Source organism: Microcaecilia unicolor, chromosome 3 (assembly GCF_901765095.1).
Source record: "Microcaecilia unicolor chromosome 3, aMicUni1.1, whole genome shotgun sequence".
Taxonomy (NCBI): Eukaryota; Metazoa; Chordata; class Amphibia; order Gymnophiona; family Siphonopidae; genus Microcaecilia; species Microcaecilia unicolor.
This window is the reverse complement of record NC_044033.1, coordinates 89,417,841-89,432,645: the sequence shown is the minus strand read 5'-3', so window position 1 is coordinate 89,432,645 and position 14,805 is coordinate 89,417,841. Positions and strand designations below refer to the sequence as shown.

Sequence of the window (14,805 nt, the reverse complement as noted above, 5' to 3'; positions counted from 1 at the left end):
GGAAAGTATAAATTCCTATGGTTATCCCCTAACTGATTGAGTTAAAGAATCGATGGATGGAAAGATCGTGCTAAGCCTATCTATTTGTTATAACTTTTCTTTTTTTTTTTTTTTTTTTTTTTAGATTTAACCCCATTATCCTTATGCATGCCCCCTTTTCAAAGTTTTTTTGTGATATAAAAAAGACAATTATTGTAATCTTGTATTACTGTATTTAAGTGGAAGATGTAATTCTACAAAATATTTTCTTGTCTGTTTTTTTGAAACAAGATTATCTTGTAATGTAAAATTTTGAAATTATAATAAAAAAAAAAAAACAGGCTGGGGTAAGAAGTCCCAAAAGCATTAGTGTTGGACTGGGTAGCCTCAGTACTTAGAGGAACTGTGTGTTCAAAGAAAAGAAGTAGGGCTGTATGTCCCAGTACTGAGAAGCAGGCTGCAAAGCCTGGGGTTAGAAGTCCCCAAAGTATTGAGGTTAGTGCTGAGCCCCGGAATCTGTGTGGGGAGGCTCAGTGAGAAGATATGTAAATGTATAAAGTATTTAAGCTAGAAGAACTGTGCCCAGGGGCTGGAATAAAGAATTGCCTGAATATGCTGTTGGTAAGACCTGTTTAATTTTGCCTCTGGAGAACCAGGTCACCCTGAGCGTGAAAGGATAACATGCTAATCTGCATAGAAATTGCATACTGAGAACCAGCTCACCCTGAGTGAAAAAGGGGCCCAGGAGCTTGAGGTTGGAATGCTCAGGATGCTAAGAAAAGACTGTTTGAAGTCCTGTTCAGAGGCCACAGTCCAGTGAGGCCTGTTGGAGAGTGGGAGCAGAAGCCTCATCTTCATAGGGTGCGTGGCAGCATTGGCCTCCCTGCGTGGCAAGGTTGAAGGCGTGTTCTTAACTGCTCATCCAGATGTGGCACTGTTTCTTAGAGGGGTGCTTCGGCTCCGTCCTCCCGTGTGGGCACCTTGTCCAGCTTGGAACCTGGAGTTAGTATTCAAGGCCCTTTAGGGGGCTTCCTTTGAACTGCTTCGGCATGCTTCAGAGAAAGATTTGACACTGAAGGCCGTCTTTTTAGTGGCCATTACCTCGGCGAGACGGGTGTCAGAGCTCCAGGCGCTGTCCTGTAGAGACCCTTTTCTTCAATTCTCAGAGTCAGGGGTCACGGTTCGGACCGTGCCTTCCTTCATGCCTAAGGTGGTTTCAGCGTTTCACCTAAACCAGCCTGTTTTTCTATCCCTCCTTTGTTGAGGAGGAGTTTCCAGATTCATTTGGGCAGTTGCACCTTTTGGATGTGCGCAGGACTGTGTTGCAGTATCTGCGAATTACAAATTCTTTCAGGACCTCTGATCATCTTTTTGTGCTGTTTGCAGTTCCTCGCAGAGGGTCTTCAGCGTCTAAAGCCACTATTGCCCGTTGGCATATCTGCTGTCTGGCTGGGCTCCGCCTGAAGCCTTTAAGGCACATTCCACAAGAGCGATTTCCTCTTCCTGGGCGGAAACTGGAGCACTATCTCTTCATGAGATTTGCAGTGCTGCAACATGGGCTTCTAAGCTCTCTTTCGCCCAACATTACAGGCTGGATGTGGCTGCCAGGAGGGATGCGCGTTTTGGAGCACAGGTGCTAGCTCGTGGTGTGGCTTGTTCCCACCCGATTTAGGGATTCCTTTGTTACATCCCATACGTAATGGCTTCATCTGCTTGATGACAAGGAAGGGAACATTAGGTTCTTAATTTTCTTTCCTTTAATCATAGCAGATGAAGCCATGAGCCCTCCCTGTATGATTGTCTGTATTGCAGTTCTTGTTTCCTGAAGTTATATTCCTTCCTTGGGGAGTCGGAAAACAGTCTTCAGGATTCTTGTTACAATTATAGGAGGATGAGTTCTTTCCCTCCAGTTCATGTTTTGGGAGGATGAGTTTATTCCCTTCAGGAGGATGAGTTCATTCCCTCCTTTTTTTAGTTTATGCCCTTGTTAAGGGGCCATCGTTCGCTGTGAGGAAAGTTCATGTTATTCCCATTGCGGTTTGCCATACTGCTTTGGAAGCTTCAAATACTGAAGAGGCAGTGGAGCTAGCTGGCCATGAGGCACTGTGAAAAGTTGAGTGTTCTCTATCTCCCCCTGCTGGTTGATGGACACAACGCATACGTAATGGCTTCATTTGCTATGACTAAAGGAAAGAAAATTATCAAGGGAAGAACCTAATTTTCCCATTCTGGAAGGGGAATAAACAAGAATATCCTGAAGATATTTTGGAGCTAATCCATATAAAATCTTAAAAACAAACAGCAGCAGTTTAAAATGTATCCTAGCCTATTCCAGTAGCCAGTGCAAGTCAATAAGTAAGGGGGGGAAGCATGATCATTTTCCACCCAAGATCAATTGTGCCACCACATTTTGTATAATTTGAGTTGGCATATTTGTTTTTCAAGTAATCCAAAAAGAGCAATATTGCAATAATCAATCTGATTCAATACCATAGATTGCATAATCATCCTAAATTGAGACAAAGTAATTTAATTTTAAGTTTAAAAAAAGATTTCCTAACAATTGTATTCACTTGTTTTTCCATGGTTAGAGTAGAATCCAAAATTACTCCTAAGATTTTAATATTCTTTTGAATTGAGACCTCAGCCGAGGCTGATTTTATTTTCTCTTTTGGCAACTTCACATTTTTACCTTCTACCCATAAAAAATTTGTTTTGTCCCAGTTAATTTTCAAGCCATTTACAAGCATCCATATCTAAATAGAATCAAACTCCTCTGACATCTGCAGTATAGTCTTGGGAAATATTAAAGAGATATCATCTGCGTTAGAAAAGTATGTTATGCAAAAGGACTAAGAACAAGTTGTAGTTCACTCTGAAGTACATTAGAAGAACTGGAGAAAGTGGTGAGCCTTGTGGAATTCCGCAAACCATCCTTCACAACTTTGATGTAGATTTGTTCCACACTACCTGTAAGGTGCGATGTTTCACAAATCCAGAAAACCACTATCTGGAATTCTAAATTCAGATAATCTCCCCAACAAGATGTCATGATTGACCAAGTCAAAGGCAGCTGATGGGTATAGCTGCATGATCAGGGTTGGTATATCTCTGTCCAAGTTGATTCTCAAATGTGTCATTAATGCCAGTAAGACAGTTTTTGGAATATTAGCCACTGGTCTGTAGTTGGAAGATTTGAGTTAACATTAGAACCCTTCAGCAATGGGGTTAGCAAGAAAAAAAATGTAAAAATGATTATTTAAAACAATTCAGTTTTGAATGTTCTTTACGCCAGCCTTTTAATTATATGTTTTGGCTATATTTTTATTAAATAGAAAAAAAGGTTTATAATGTAGGCGTATAGGTGCCATATCCTCCTATATAATAATTCTCACCTCCAACGTTCTAATCTTGCTGCCTTAGACCGTGGCTCCTTCGGAGTTGGTCTGCTAGGCTCCGTAGATAGCAGATGTCACCGGAAAGGAGACACCAGATTGGCTTGGCGATAAGGAGCAGGAGGGGTACGTCATCCGCAACCCTGACCAACCGCAAGGCAGGAGCAAGAGGCCCCGCCCCTGCCCCCCTCGCCGCAATGCCACGCCCCCCAGGTCTCCCTCCCTCCCAGATCCCCGAGTTTCAGGGTCTCCCTCCCACCACCAGGATCCTCCCTCCCTCCCTCCCAGTTCCAGGATCCCCCCTCGCTCACAGTTCCAGGATCGTTGTAGCCTCCCTCCCTCCCGTCCACTGCCAGCCCTCCTGCTTACGAATTTTTGAAGTCTCACCCAGTCGGGGTTACGGCGTACGGCGGCAACAGCAGCAGCATCGGTAAATGGTGTACAGGCTCGGGCCGTCTCTGTCTCTCAGCTCTGCTCCCACCCTCATTTCCTGTTTCCGCAAGGACAGGACCAGAGCTGAGAGACAGAGATGGCCCGAGCCTGTACGCCGTTTACTGATGCTGCTGCCGCCATATGCCGTAACCCCGACTGGGTAAGTGAGACTTCAAAAATTCGTAAGGAGGGGGGCTGGCAGTGGACGGGAGGGGAGGGAGGGAGGAATGGAGGCTATGACGATCCTGGAACTGTGAGCGAGGGGGGATCCTGGAACTGGGTGGGTGGGTGGGAGGGAGGGAGGATCCTGGTAGTGGGAGGGGGACCCTGAGACTTGGAGGGAGGGAGGGAGATACTGGGAAGGTGTGTGAAATATGCATGAGGCATTTTGGGGGGGGGGCTGTTGGATCACCTTGGGGGGGTGGGGGTGGATGGGGGAGCGGTGACAACTTCGGAGGGGGGGTGGAGGGGGGAGCGGCGGTGACCTGGGGGAAATCCTTGCTAGCACCCATTTCATTGTGTTCAGAAACAGGCCTTTTTTACTAGTACAATATAAACTACATATCCTTGGAAACATTGAGGAGGCTTGTTCAATACTGGGGGCTTTCAGCACCCACAGAGCTGGCTCCTATTACTTGTTGAATTTTCTGTGCCTGACATGTTCACAATATCTCTTACAAGTATTCTTATTGTATTGAAAATAGCTCTTACTTAATTTCAGTGAAAGTATAACCTTTGTTTTTTAGTTGTCTTATTTCTTTATCCTTTGTTCCCCCACCCACCCCTGCCAATAGCCCTAAACTATGTGTTTTGAGTGTATGGCACAAATTTGTTGTTTCTCTTTTCTTAGGCTCATAGTTGGCAACCTGGGATCAAAAATCCCTATCGTGGTGTGGTGGTGTGGCCTGTTCCTGAAAATATAGAAATCACTGTGACACTTTTTAAGGTGAGTATTGTTATTCAAGAAAGACTAATGACACACGGGCAAATAACAAAAGGGAGACTTTTGCTTTAAAAATTGAAACCATGATTAGGCAGATGTAGATCAAGTTGGTTAGAGATTGGATTAATTGAAGGAGAGGTAACTTAGAAGGAATGTATTAGAAGTTGTATGTAAAAAGAATTTCTTTTCCTGCCAGACCAATGCAAACATACAGGTTGTGTTTTCCTACCAGCAGATGGAGGCAGAGAACAACTTCTAACTAACTTGAGCACAAACCTACAATGAGCTGGATAGTCGGTATTCTCTCTCTGGCAGATGGTGGATAAATGTGGTTGGTGCAGCAGGATCAGAAATTCTTTCACAGGCTTAAGTTCTCCCCTATTTAAACCAGGCAGATGATTAGGATGCATTTTGGAATTGGTCGGTGAGCCACCAGTCACCTGTGGTTTGAGTAATCTTGTTTGCATGAGGATGTTGGAGCCTAGCATGTTAAGCTCCTTCTGCACCAATAGCGATGGCAACACTGAATTCATTCCCTTGGGAGAATGAGAAGCAGAATAAGGTGCACATTGATTTCCCACCAGCAGCATCCCTGCACACGTCAGGCGTGGCAGGTTGTATGGCCAGGACTATTCCTTTTCTTGGAGCCTTGTAGCTGAATCTGCTGTTATTTTGAAAATGAAAGCTAGGCTAGATTAAAATAACTGAAGGTCCTAGAAGGGGGTATATGCTCATTGAACAGGAAGGATGCATGTGGCTTTCTGGGTGAAAAACAAGTCAATGCATGTGGAAGACATTTCCAAAACAGTAGCTTGGTTGTCATTCCAATCTTTCTGGAATTAGAATAGGATGCTATGGAGCTAATGTTTTGAGAACAGTCTGGTCTTCATCCCACCTGAGTTAAATACTTCTGTTCTATGCTAAACAAGTACTTCTCTTCCGTGTTCATGGGAAATAAATCCTGGAGAAGAGCCATAGATGATTAATAAATGTTTAATAGGCTTGATATACCACCCTTCAAAGCAAATATCAGAGTGGTTTATAAAATAAAACATTAAAAAAACAGCAGAAAAGAACGCCATAGCATAGTAAAAAGATATCAAACCAAGCACACCAAATCTTATCAAAGAACCATTCTCTCATTCTCTCTCTTTATCCCATTCTTTCTTTATCTCTGCAGGGTCCTCTCACTACCACCCAATAATTAGACCAGTGACCCAAAGGCCTTCTGGAAAAAATAAGTTTTCAATTTCTTCTTAAACAGTAAGAGAGATTTCTCTTTTCATAATTCTAGTGGCAATTGGTTCCACAATAATGGTGCCTGCCAGAAAAAAGCACCCTCTTGTAGATGTCAAACGCGCTTGAGATGACCTTTGGGAAGATCAATAAAAAAAAGTTACCTGAACGCAAATCCCTGACTAACTTATACCTACACACCATAGCCTTTGATTAGGCAGGTGTCCCTTAAGGCACCTGGTCTAACATAACACCACCCTTTAAATCATATAAACAATGAACAAATTCATTCCACGAAAGTTGCCCAGAAACTCCCCACACTTCCTTCCCCATATCTCCTTTCTCCGAGGACAAGCAGGCTGCTTGTTCTCACGACTGGGTGACGTCCGCGGCAGCCCCCACCAACCGGAAAGAAGCTTCGCGGGACGGTCGGCACGCAGGGCACGCCCACCGCGCATGCGCGGCCGTCTTCCCGCCCGTGCGCGACCGCTCCCGCCAGTTCCTTTTTTTCCGCGACTGGAGAGAGTTGTGCGTTTGCCTCTCTCTCTGTTCAGCCGCCGGATTTTTCGACCGCGTTTACGCGGATCGTCGCTTTTGGATTACCGTTCGGTTTCCTTCTTTTTCTTTTGTATTGTTTAAAAAAAAAAAAAAGAATTTTGCGCGTGTGGAGCACGCGCTCCCCTTTTCCCTCTCTTCTAGCGGGGACGCCACGTTGCGGCCTAGTGGCCGCTCGGTCGGTTAATTTTTTCGTGGTGTGATTTTAGCCACCATTGCCGACTTTGACTTCGCCGACGCGATTTTTCCGTCGATGTCCTCGAAGGTCCCGAGTGGATTTAAAAAGTGTGGTCGCTGCGGCCGGCCGATCTCGCAGACCGACACCCACGCTTGGTGCCTCCAGTGCCTCGGGCCGGAGCACAATCTCAAGTCGTGTGCTTTGTGTCTCGGTCTCCGGAAACGGACTCAGGTTGCGAGGCAAGTTCTGCGGGACCGTCTTTTTGGAACTTGCGCCGGCCCCTCGACGTCGACCTCGACGGCATCGGTATCGAAGGCCGGTTCTTCGGTACCGGTATCGATGCCCGAGACATCGGCACCGATGGCAGCGACCCCAGGAGAACAGGTCCCGTCGGCCCGCCGGTCCGCCGGTGAGAGTGGGGTTGAGAGGCCGCGTGGGCAGTCGGCCCCGGTCACTCCCTCAGCTCGTGAGCCACGGGACCGAACCCTGTCTGACCCGGTACCTCGAGACCGAGGGGGATCGACCTCCTCCTCCTCCATGCCCTCCGGCGCCGGTGACGTGCATCGGAAAAAGGATAAGAAGCGCCGTCACCGGACGCCCTCGGTGCATCCTGAAGAGGAGTCGACGCCGAAGCGTCATCATCGAGAGGAGAGGTCTCCGTCGGTTGTGGAGGTACCGACGCGTCGGGGTTCCGGCACCTCGGTGCCGTCTCCTGGCTCCCAACAGCTTCTGGCACCGACACCCTTACCGGCCCCACCGCCTTTCCCGGCAGCGGGCCTGGACGAGTGCCTCAGAGCCATCCTTCCGGGGATCCTGGAAGGGCTGATGCGCCAGGCTGTGCCGGCGTCGGGGGTGCTTGCGCCCCCGGCGCCGATGACTGTGGCGCCGGCGAGCTCTAGCCCGGCGCCGGGGCTGTCGACACCGCCGCCGCTTGCGGTGCCGGTCTCGACCGCCACGCAGGTGGAGTCCCCGTCGACGTCGATGGAGGGAGCTCCGTCCCCGCCGGCGCGGGAGTCCACCGCTCGACGACACCGAGATCTCGGTGCCTCGATGTCGAGCCGGGCCCGGTACCGGACTCAGCTACATGAGCTAATGTCCGATACCGAGGACGAGGACTCGTGGGGGGAAGAGGAGGACCCGAGATATTTCTCCTCCGAGGAGTCTACGGGCCTTCCCTCGGACCCCACGCCGTCACCGGAGAGGAAGCTCTCACCTCCTGAGAGCCTCTCCTTTGCCTCCTTTGTGCGGGATATGTCTATCAGCATTCCCTTTCCCGTGGTCTCTGTGGAAGAGCCGAGGGCCGAGATGCTCGAGGTCCTCGACTATCCATCACCACCTAGAGAGTCCTCCACGGTACCGCTGCACAATGTCCTGAAGGAGACGCTGCTTCGGAACTGGGTGCGACCATTAACTAACCCCACCATTCCCAAGAAAGCAGAGTCCCAGTACAGGATCCACTCTGACCCAGAGCTCATGCGGCCCCAGTTGCCCCATGACTCAGCGGTCGTGGATTCTGCTCTCAAGAGGGCACGGAGTTCGAGGGATACCGCCTCGGCGCCCCCGGGGCGGGAGTCTCGCACTCTGGACTCGTTTGGGAGGAAGGCCTACCAATCCTCCATGCTCGTGACCCGCATCCAATCCTACCTGCTCTATATGAGCATCCACATGCGGACCAATGTGCAACAGCTGGCGGACCTGGTCGACAAGCTCCCGCCGGAGCAGTCCAGGCCTTATCAGGAGGTGGTCAGGCAGCTGAAGGCGTGCAGAAAGTTCCTGTCCAGGGGGATTTTTGACACCTGTGACGTGGCATCTCGTGCTGCGGCCCAAGATATAGTGATGCGCAGGCTCTCATGGCTGCGTGCCTCTGACCTGGACAACCGCACCCAGCAGAGACTGGCTGACGTCCCTTGCCTGGGGGATAACATTTTTGGTGAGAAGGTCGAGCAGATGGTTGACCAACTGCATCAGCGGGAAACCGCTCTCGACAAGCTCTCCCACCGGGCGCCTTCAGCACCCGCCCCCACGGGCGGGCGTTTTTCCCGGGCCCGGCAGGCTGCACCCTATTCTTTTGCAAAGTGTAGGTACAACCAGCCGGCCCGAAGGCCTCGTCAGGCACAGGGACAGCCCCAGCGCGCTCGTTCTCGTCAACAGCGTGCGCCTAAGCAGCCCCCTGCGCCTCCACAGCAAAAGCCGGGGACGGGCTTTTGACTGGATCCATGGGAACATAGCCGCCCTACAAGTGTCCGTACCGGACGACCTGCCGGTAGGAGGGAGGTTAAAATTCTTTCACCAAAGGTGGCCTCTCATAACCTCCGACCAGTGGGTTCTCCAAATAGTGCGGTGCGGATACGCCCTGAATTTGGCCTCCCTGCCTCCAAATTGTCCTCCGGGAGCTCAGTCTTTCAGCTCCCATCACAAGCAGGTACTTGCAGAGGAACTCTCCGCCCTTCTCAGCGCCAATGCGGTCGAGCCCGTACCACCCGGGCAGGAAGGGCAGGGATTCTATTCCAGGTACTTCCTTGTGGAAAAGAAAACAGGGGGGATGCGTCCCATCCTAGACCTGAGAGGCCTGAACAAATTCCTGGTCAAAGAAAAGTTCAGGATGCTTTCCTTGGGCACCCTTCTGCCAATGATTCAGAAAAACGATTGGCTATGTTCCCTGGATTTAAAGGACGCATACACTCACATCCCGATACTGCCAGCTCACAGACAGTATCTCAGATTCTGCCTGGGCGCACGGCACTTTCAGTATTGTGTGCTGCCCTTTGGGCTCGCCTCTGCCCCACGAGTGTTTACAAAGTGCCTCGTGGTGGTAGCGGCCTACCTACGCAAGCTGGGAGTGCACGTGTTCCCATATCTCGACGATTGGCTGGTCAAGAACACCTCGGAGGCAGGAGCCCTCCGGTCCATGCAGTGCACTATTCAACTTCTGGAGCTGCTGGGGTTTGTGATAAATTACCCAAAGTCCCATCTCCAGCCAACTCAGTCCCTGGAATTCATAGGAGCACTGCTGAATTCCCAGACGGCTCAGGCCTACCTTCCCGAAGCGAGGGCCACCAATCTCTTGGCCCTGGCTTCGCAGACCAGAGCGTCTCAGCAGATCACAGCTCGGCAGATGTTGAGACTTCTGGGTCATATGGCCTCCACAGTTCATGTGACTCCCATGGCTCGTCTTCACATGAGATCTGCTCAATGGACCCTAGCTTCCCAGTGGTTCCAAGCCACCGGGAATCTAGAAGATGTCATCCGCCTCTCCACCAGTTGCCGCACTTCACTGCTCTGGTGGACCATCCGGACCAATTTGACCCTGGGACGTCCATTCCAAATTCCGCAGCCCACGAAAGTGCTGACGACGGATGCATCTCGCCTGGGGTGGGGAGCCCATGTCGATGGGCTTCACACCCAGGGTCTGTGGTCCCTCCAGGAAAAGGATCTGCAGATCAACCTCCTGGAGCTCCGAGCGATCTGGAACGCACTGAAGGCTTTCAGAGATCGGCTGTCCTGCCAAATTATCCAAATTCGGACAGACAATCAGGTTGCAATGTATTACGTCAACAAGCAGGGGGGCACCGGATCTCGCCCCCTGTGCCAGGAGGCCGTCGGGATGTGGCGTTGGGCGTGTCGGTTCGGCATGCTCCTCCAAGCCACGTACCTGGCAGGCGTAAACAACAGTCTGGCCGACAGACTGAGCAGAGTCATGCAACCGCACGAGTGGTCGCTCCATGCCAGAGTGGTACGCAAGATCTTCCGAGCGTGGGGCACCCCCTCGGTGGACCTTTTCGCCTCTCAGACCAACCACAAGCTGCCTCTGTTCTGTTCCAGACTTCAGGCACACGGCAGGCTAGCGTCGGATGCCTTTCTCCTCCATTGGGGGACCGGCCTCCTGTATGCTTATCCTCCCATACCTTTGGTGGGGAAGACCTTACTGAAGCTCAAGCAAGACCGCGGCACCATGATTCTGATCGCGCCCTTTTGGGCCCGTCAGATCTGGTTCCCTCTTCTTCTGGAGTTGTCCTCCAAAGAACCGTGGAGATTGGAGTGTTTTCCGACTCTCATTTCGCAGAACGACGGAGCGTTGCTGCACCCCAACCTTCAGTCTCTGGCTCTCACGGCCTGGATGTTGAGGGCGTAGACTTCACTGCGTTGGGTCTGTCTGAGGGTGTCTCCCGGGTCCTGCTTGCCTCTAGGAAGGATTCCACTAAAAAGAGTTACTTTTTCAAGTGGAGGAGGTTTGTCGTGTGGTGTGAGAGCATGGCCCTAGAACCTCGTTCTTGCCCTGCACAGAACCTGCTTGAATACCTTCTGCACTTATCAGAGTCTGGCCTCAAGACCAACTCAGTAAGGAATCACCTTAGTGCGATTAGTGCTTACCATTATCGTGTGGAAGGTAAAGCCATCTCTGGAGAGCCTTTAGTAGTTCGATTCATGAGAGGCTTGCTTTTGTCAAAGCCCCCTATCAAGCCTCCTACAGTGTCATGGGATCTCAACGTCGTCCTCACCCAGCTGATGAAACCTCCTTTTGAGCCACTGAATACCTGCCATCTGAAGTACTTGACCTGGAAGGTCATTTTCTTGGTGGCAGTTACTTCAGCTCGTAGGGTCAGTGAGCTTCAAGCCCTGGTAGCTCATGCTCCATATACCAAATTTCATCACAACAGAGTAGTGCTCCGCACCCACCCAAAGTTCCTGCCGAAGGTGGTGTCGGAGTTCCATCTTAACCAGTCAATTGTCTTGCCAACATTCTTCCCCAGGCCGCATACCCGCCCTGCTGAACGTCAGTTGCACACATTGGACTGCAAGAGAGCATTGGCCTTCTACTTGGAGCGGACACAGCCCAACAGAAAGTCCGCCCAACTGTTTATTTCTTTCGACCCTAACAGGCTAGGGGTCGCTGTCGGGAAACGCACCATCTCCAATTGGCTAGCAGATTGCATTTCCTTCACTTACGCCCAGGCTGGGCTGACTCTTGAGGGTCATGTCACGGCTCATAGTGTCAGAGCCATGGCAGCGTCGGTGGCCCACTTGAAGTCAGCCACTATTGAAGAGATCTGCAAGGCTGCGACGTGGTCATCTGTCCACACATTCACATCTCATTACTGCCTCCAGCAGGATACCCGACGCGACAGTCGGTTCGGGCAGTCGGTGCTGCAGAATCTGTTTGGGGTGTAAATCCAACTCCACCCTCCAGGACCCGAATTTATTCTGGTCAGGCTGCACTCTCAGTTAGTTGTTCTTCGTAGGTCAATCTCTGTTATACCCTCGCCGTTGCGAGGTTCCATTGACCTGGGTTCTTGTTTTGAGTGAGCCTGAGAGCTAGGGATACCCCAGTCGTGAGAACAAGCAGCCTGCTTGTCCTCGGAGAAAGGGTATGATACATACCTGTAGCAGTTGTTCTCCGAGGACAGCAGGCTGATTGTTCTCACCTACCCTCCCTCCTCCCCTTTGGAGTTGTGTGTTTCATCTTTTTGCTAGTCATTCAACTGGCGGGAGCGGTCGCGCACGGGCGGGAAGACGGCCGCGCATGCGCGGTGGGCGTGCCCTGCGTGCCGACCGTCCCGCGAAGCTTCTTTCCGGTTGGTGGGGGCTGCCGCGGACGTCACCCAGTCGTGAGAACAATCAGCCTGCTGTCCTCGGAGAACAACTGCTACAGGTATGTATCATACCCTTTATGCCCCGTTCCCCCAACAACCTCCTGCTGAGCTAATACTACCCCTAACCCATAATCCTCATTCATCTCTAAACCCTCTCTCCTCTAGACCCACTTCAACACTATCACCTTTTGTATAAAATAATCCCCCAGCAATTCCACAGACAGCCTAGGCAAAGCATATGCATATGCATGTCTTATAGGTTCTCTTTTACTTAAAGCAGTTTCAATTAACTTACACCAGGCTCCTTATACAGGGTATTACACAACAGCCAAGTAGTACAAATACAACAATAACGATTATCAAGGTGGCCAAACCAGATAATATGAAAGTTTTCCATTTCCCAAACATATTGTCCATCCACCCTGTCCAAGTGGTATCTACACCACAATTCTCAGCAAGTTCATGTGGCATCTAATTGAGCAGCAATACCTTTAACTGCATCTCAAGTATAATTAATGAAGCGCTGTTGATTATAATAAATGTAATTAATCCAATCAACATTCTTAATTGTAGACCACCAAAACAGTACAGATTCAAAACCTGCAGCTATCTGGTTGCGAGCTTTAAATTCATCTGGCACCCCCCCTTGGCACACCTATAGAGTCAATATAAATCCTATCATCAAAGAACCGGGAATATCCCGCTTTCTTCTAGAGGGAGCTGGTTTATCGGAATGTTGTAATCCTATCGTGATAGGGACTACTATTTGAACTAAAGTACATTGTCGACAATTGGAGGGTAAGGTGGGCTACAGAGTTCTATTTCCGCAATACCACTATATGCTTCCCCAGTGAGGGCAGGAGAAGCATAATTAAGCATAAACAGGATATTTGAAATACCATTGTTGCCAAATCAAAGATCCACAGGAGGCTATACTACAGACATCTAATTGCAACGTGACTGTCTCGTCGGTTATATTAGATTTTATGGTAATTTTAACTGGATAGTGCCCCAGAGCATAATATCTGCCCACCTCCTGGAGATCGAAGTCATCTGAATTAATGGTTACAAGGGAGTCGAAGTCCCCCTCTACATCACTGGAGTGGGTAAGAGTGGCCAAGTTAAAAAGAATGTACAGTAAACAAATGGCATGCATACTAGTGGTTATTCTAAACAAAAATAATACAGTTCTTTTCTAATAATAACAAAATTGTGACTAAAGTAAAAGTAAGTAAAAAGCCCTATAATAGTAAGTAATGGTTAAGCAAATATAATGTGGAGTCTTTCTAGTAAAAATAAAATTAATGCTAAAACAAAGGTTAAAACAAACAATCCAATAACAGTGAACTTAATATTGTGTGGTTCCAGACACTGCTGGGTCAATGATATGGCGTTCTGAGTCTGGAGCCATAGTTCTGTCGGAAGCATCAGGACAATGATAGATGCGAATGTCTTTTAAATGGACCCAGGGCATATGATCCTGTAATTTTGCTGCAGTGGCTGACAAGGCCTCAATATGGAAAGGTCCAACATAAACAGGGTCTTTCCAAGTTTTGTGGGTGTAGTGTTTGCAGTGTATTGTTTTCAAGGCCTTGGGATTTTCTGTACCATCCCCCCCTTTTGTCTGGCATTTCCTGTGAAAGGCAAGACAAAAAGGTTATCACATTCTGTAATTGATCCCAGTAAACTGAGTAAGGATCTGGCAAGCAATAAGGCGCATTCTACGTCCAGTGCACAATTGAAAAGGGGTTAATTTTAATGCCTGAGAAGGAGTAGCACGCAAAGTAAGCAGTGCTAGGGGCAAGGCATTTAGCCAATTTTTAATGCCATTTGCCATGAGCTGCCGTAATTTTGTTTTTAACAAGTCATTGTATCTTTCAACCAGGCCATTGCTGGTGGGTTTGTAAATGCTCATCATTCCGGTGAGTAATTTGTAATTTGGCAGTCAAGGTGTAAATCCATTAACAAAGCGTGATCCATTATCAGTAGTAATTTTGCAGGGAATACCAAATCTGGGGATTATATCATTACACAAAACCTTGGCCATTACCTGACCAGTTTCTCGGGTGCAGGGAATTGCTTCAACCCATTTAGAGAAAGCATCCACACAGACTAACAAAAATCTTTTTCCTTTCACTGGTATTAGCATGTCTGTAAAATCACAGTACCAGTGCAAACTAGGACCTCGAACGACAGTATGACACATTGACAGCATTTGTGGTGCCCAAATTTTAGAAACAAGGTTATCGTACATAGTACTAGCACTTAAATGCAAAGGATAATGTAAAGAATGGAGTAACAGAAATAAATTTTGTTGTGCTACACAAATTTGTCCAGCAAGGTAATTAGTCCATATAATAGTTGTCCAGTGCAGTAGGAACATGTCATTAACTTAAGGGTGTTCTCAGATTTCATTCTTTGCACAGTTCAAGGTATATGTAGGATATAATAAAAATCATTGGCCATACTGATCTGACTAAAAAAGAATGTCAGAAA

General features: G+C 48.8%; 1 protein-coding gene across 1 annotated transcript in view; it reads left to right on the top strand.

The window, feature by feature from the left end:
• Positions 1–14,805, top strand: part of EHBP1 (EH domain binding protein 1) — a 763,964-nt gene that overhangs the window by 67,524 nt on the left and 681,635 nt on the right. The window contains 1 exon segment of the mRNA XM_030196160.1: positions 4,657–4,752. Coding sequence (XP_030052020.1) covers positions 4,657–4,752 — 96 coding nt within the window.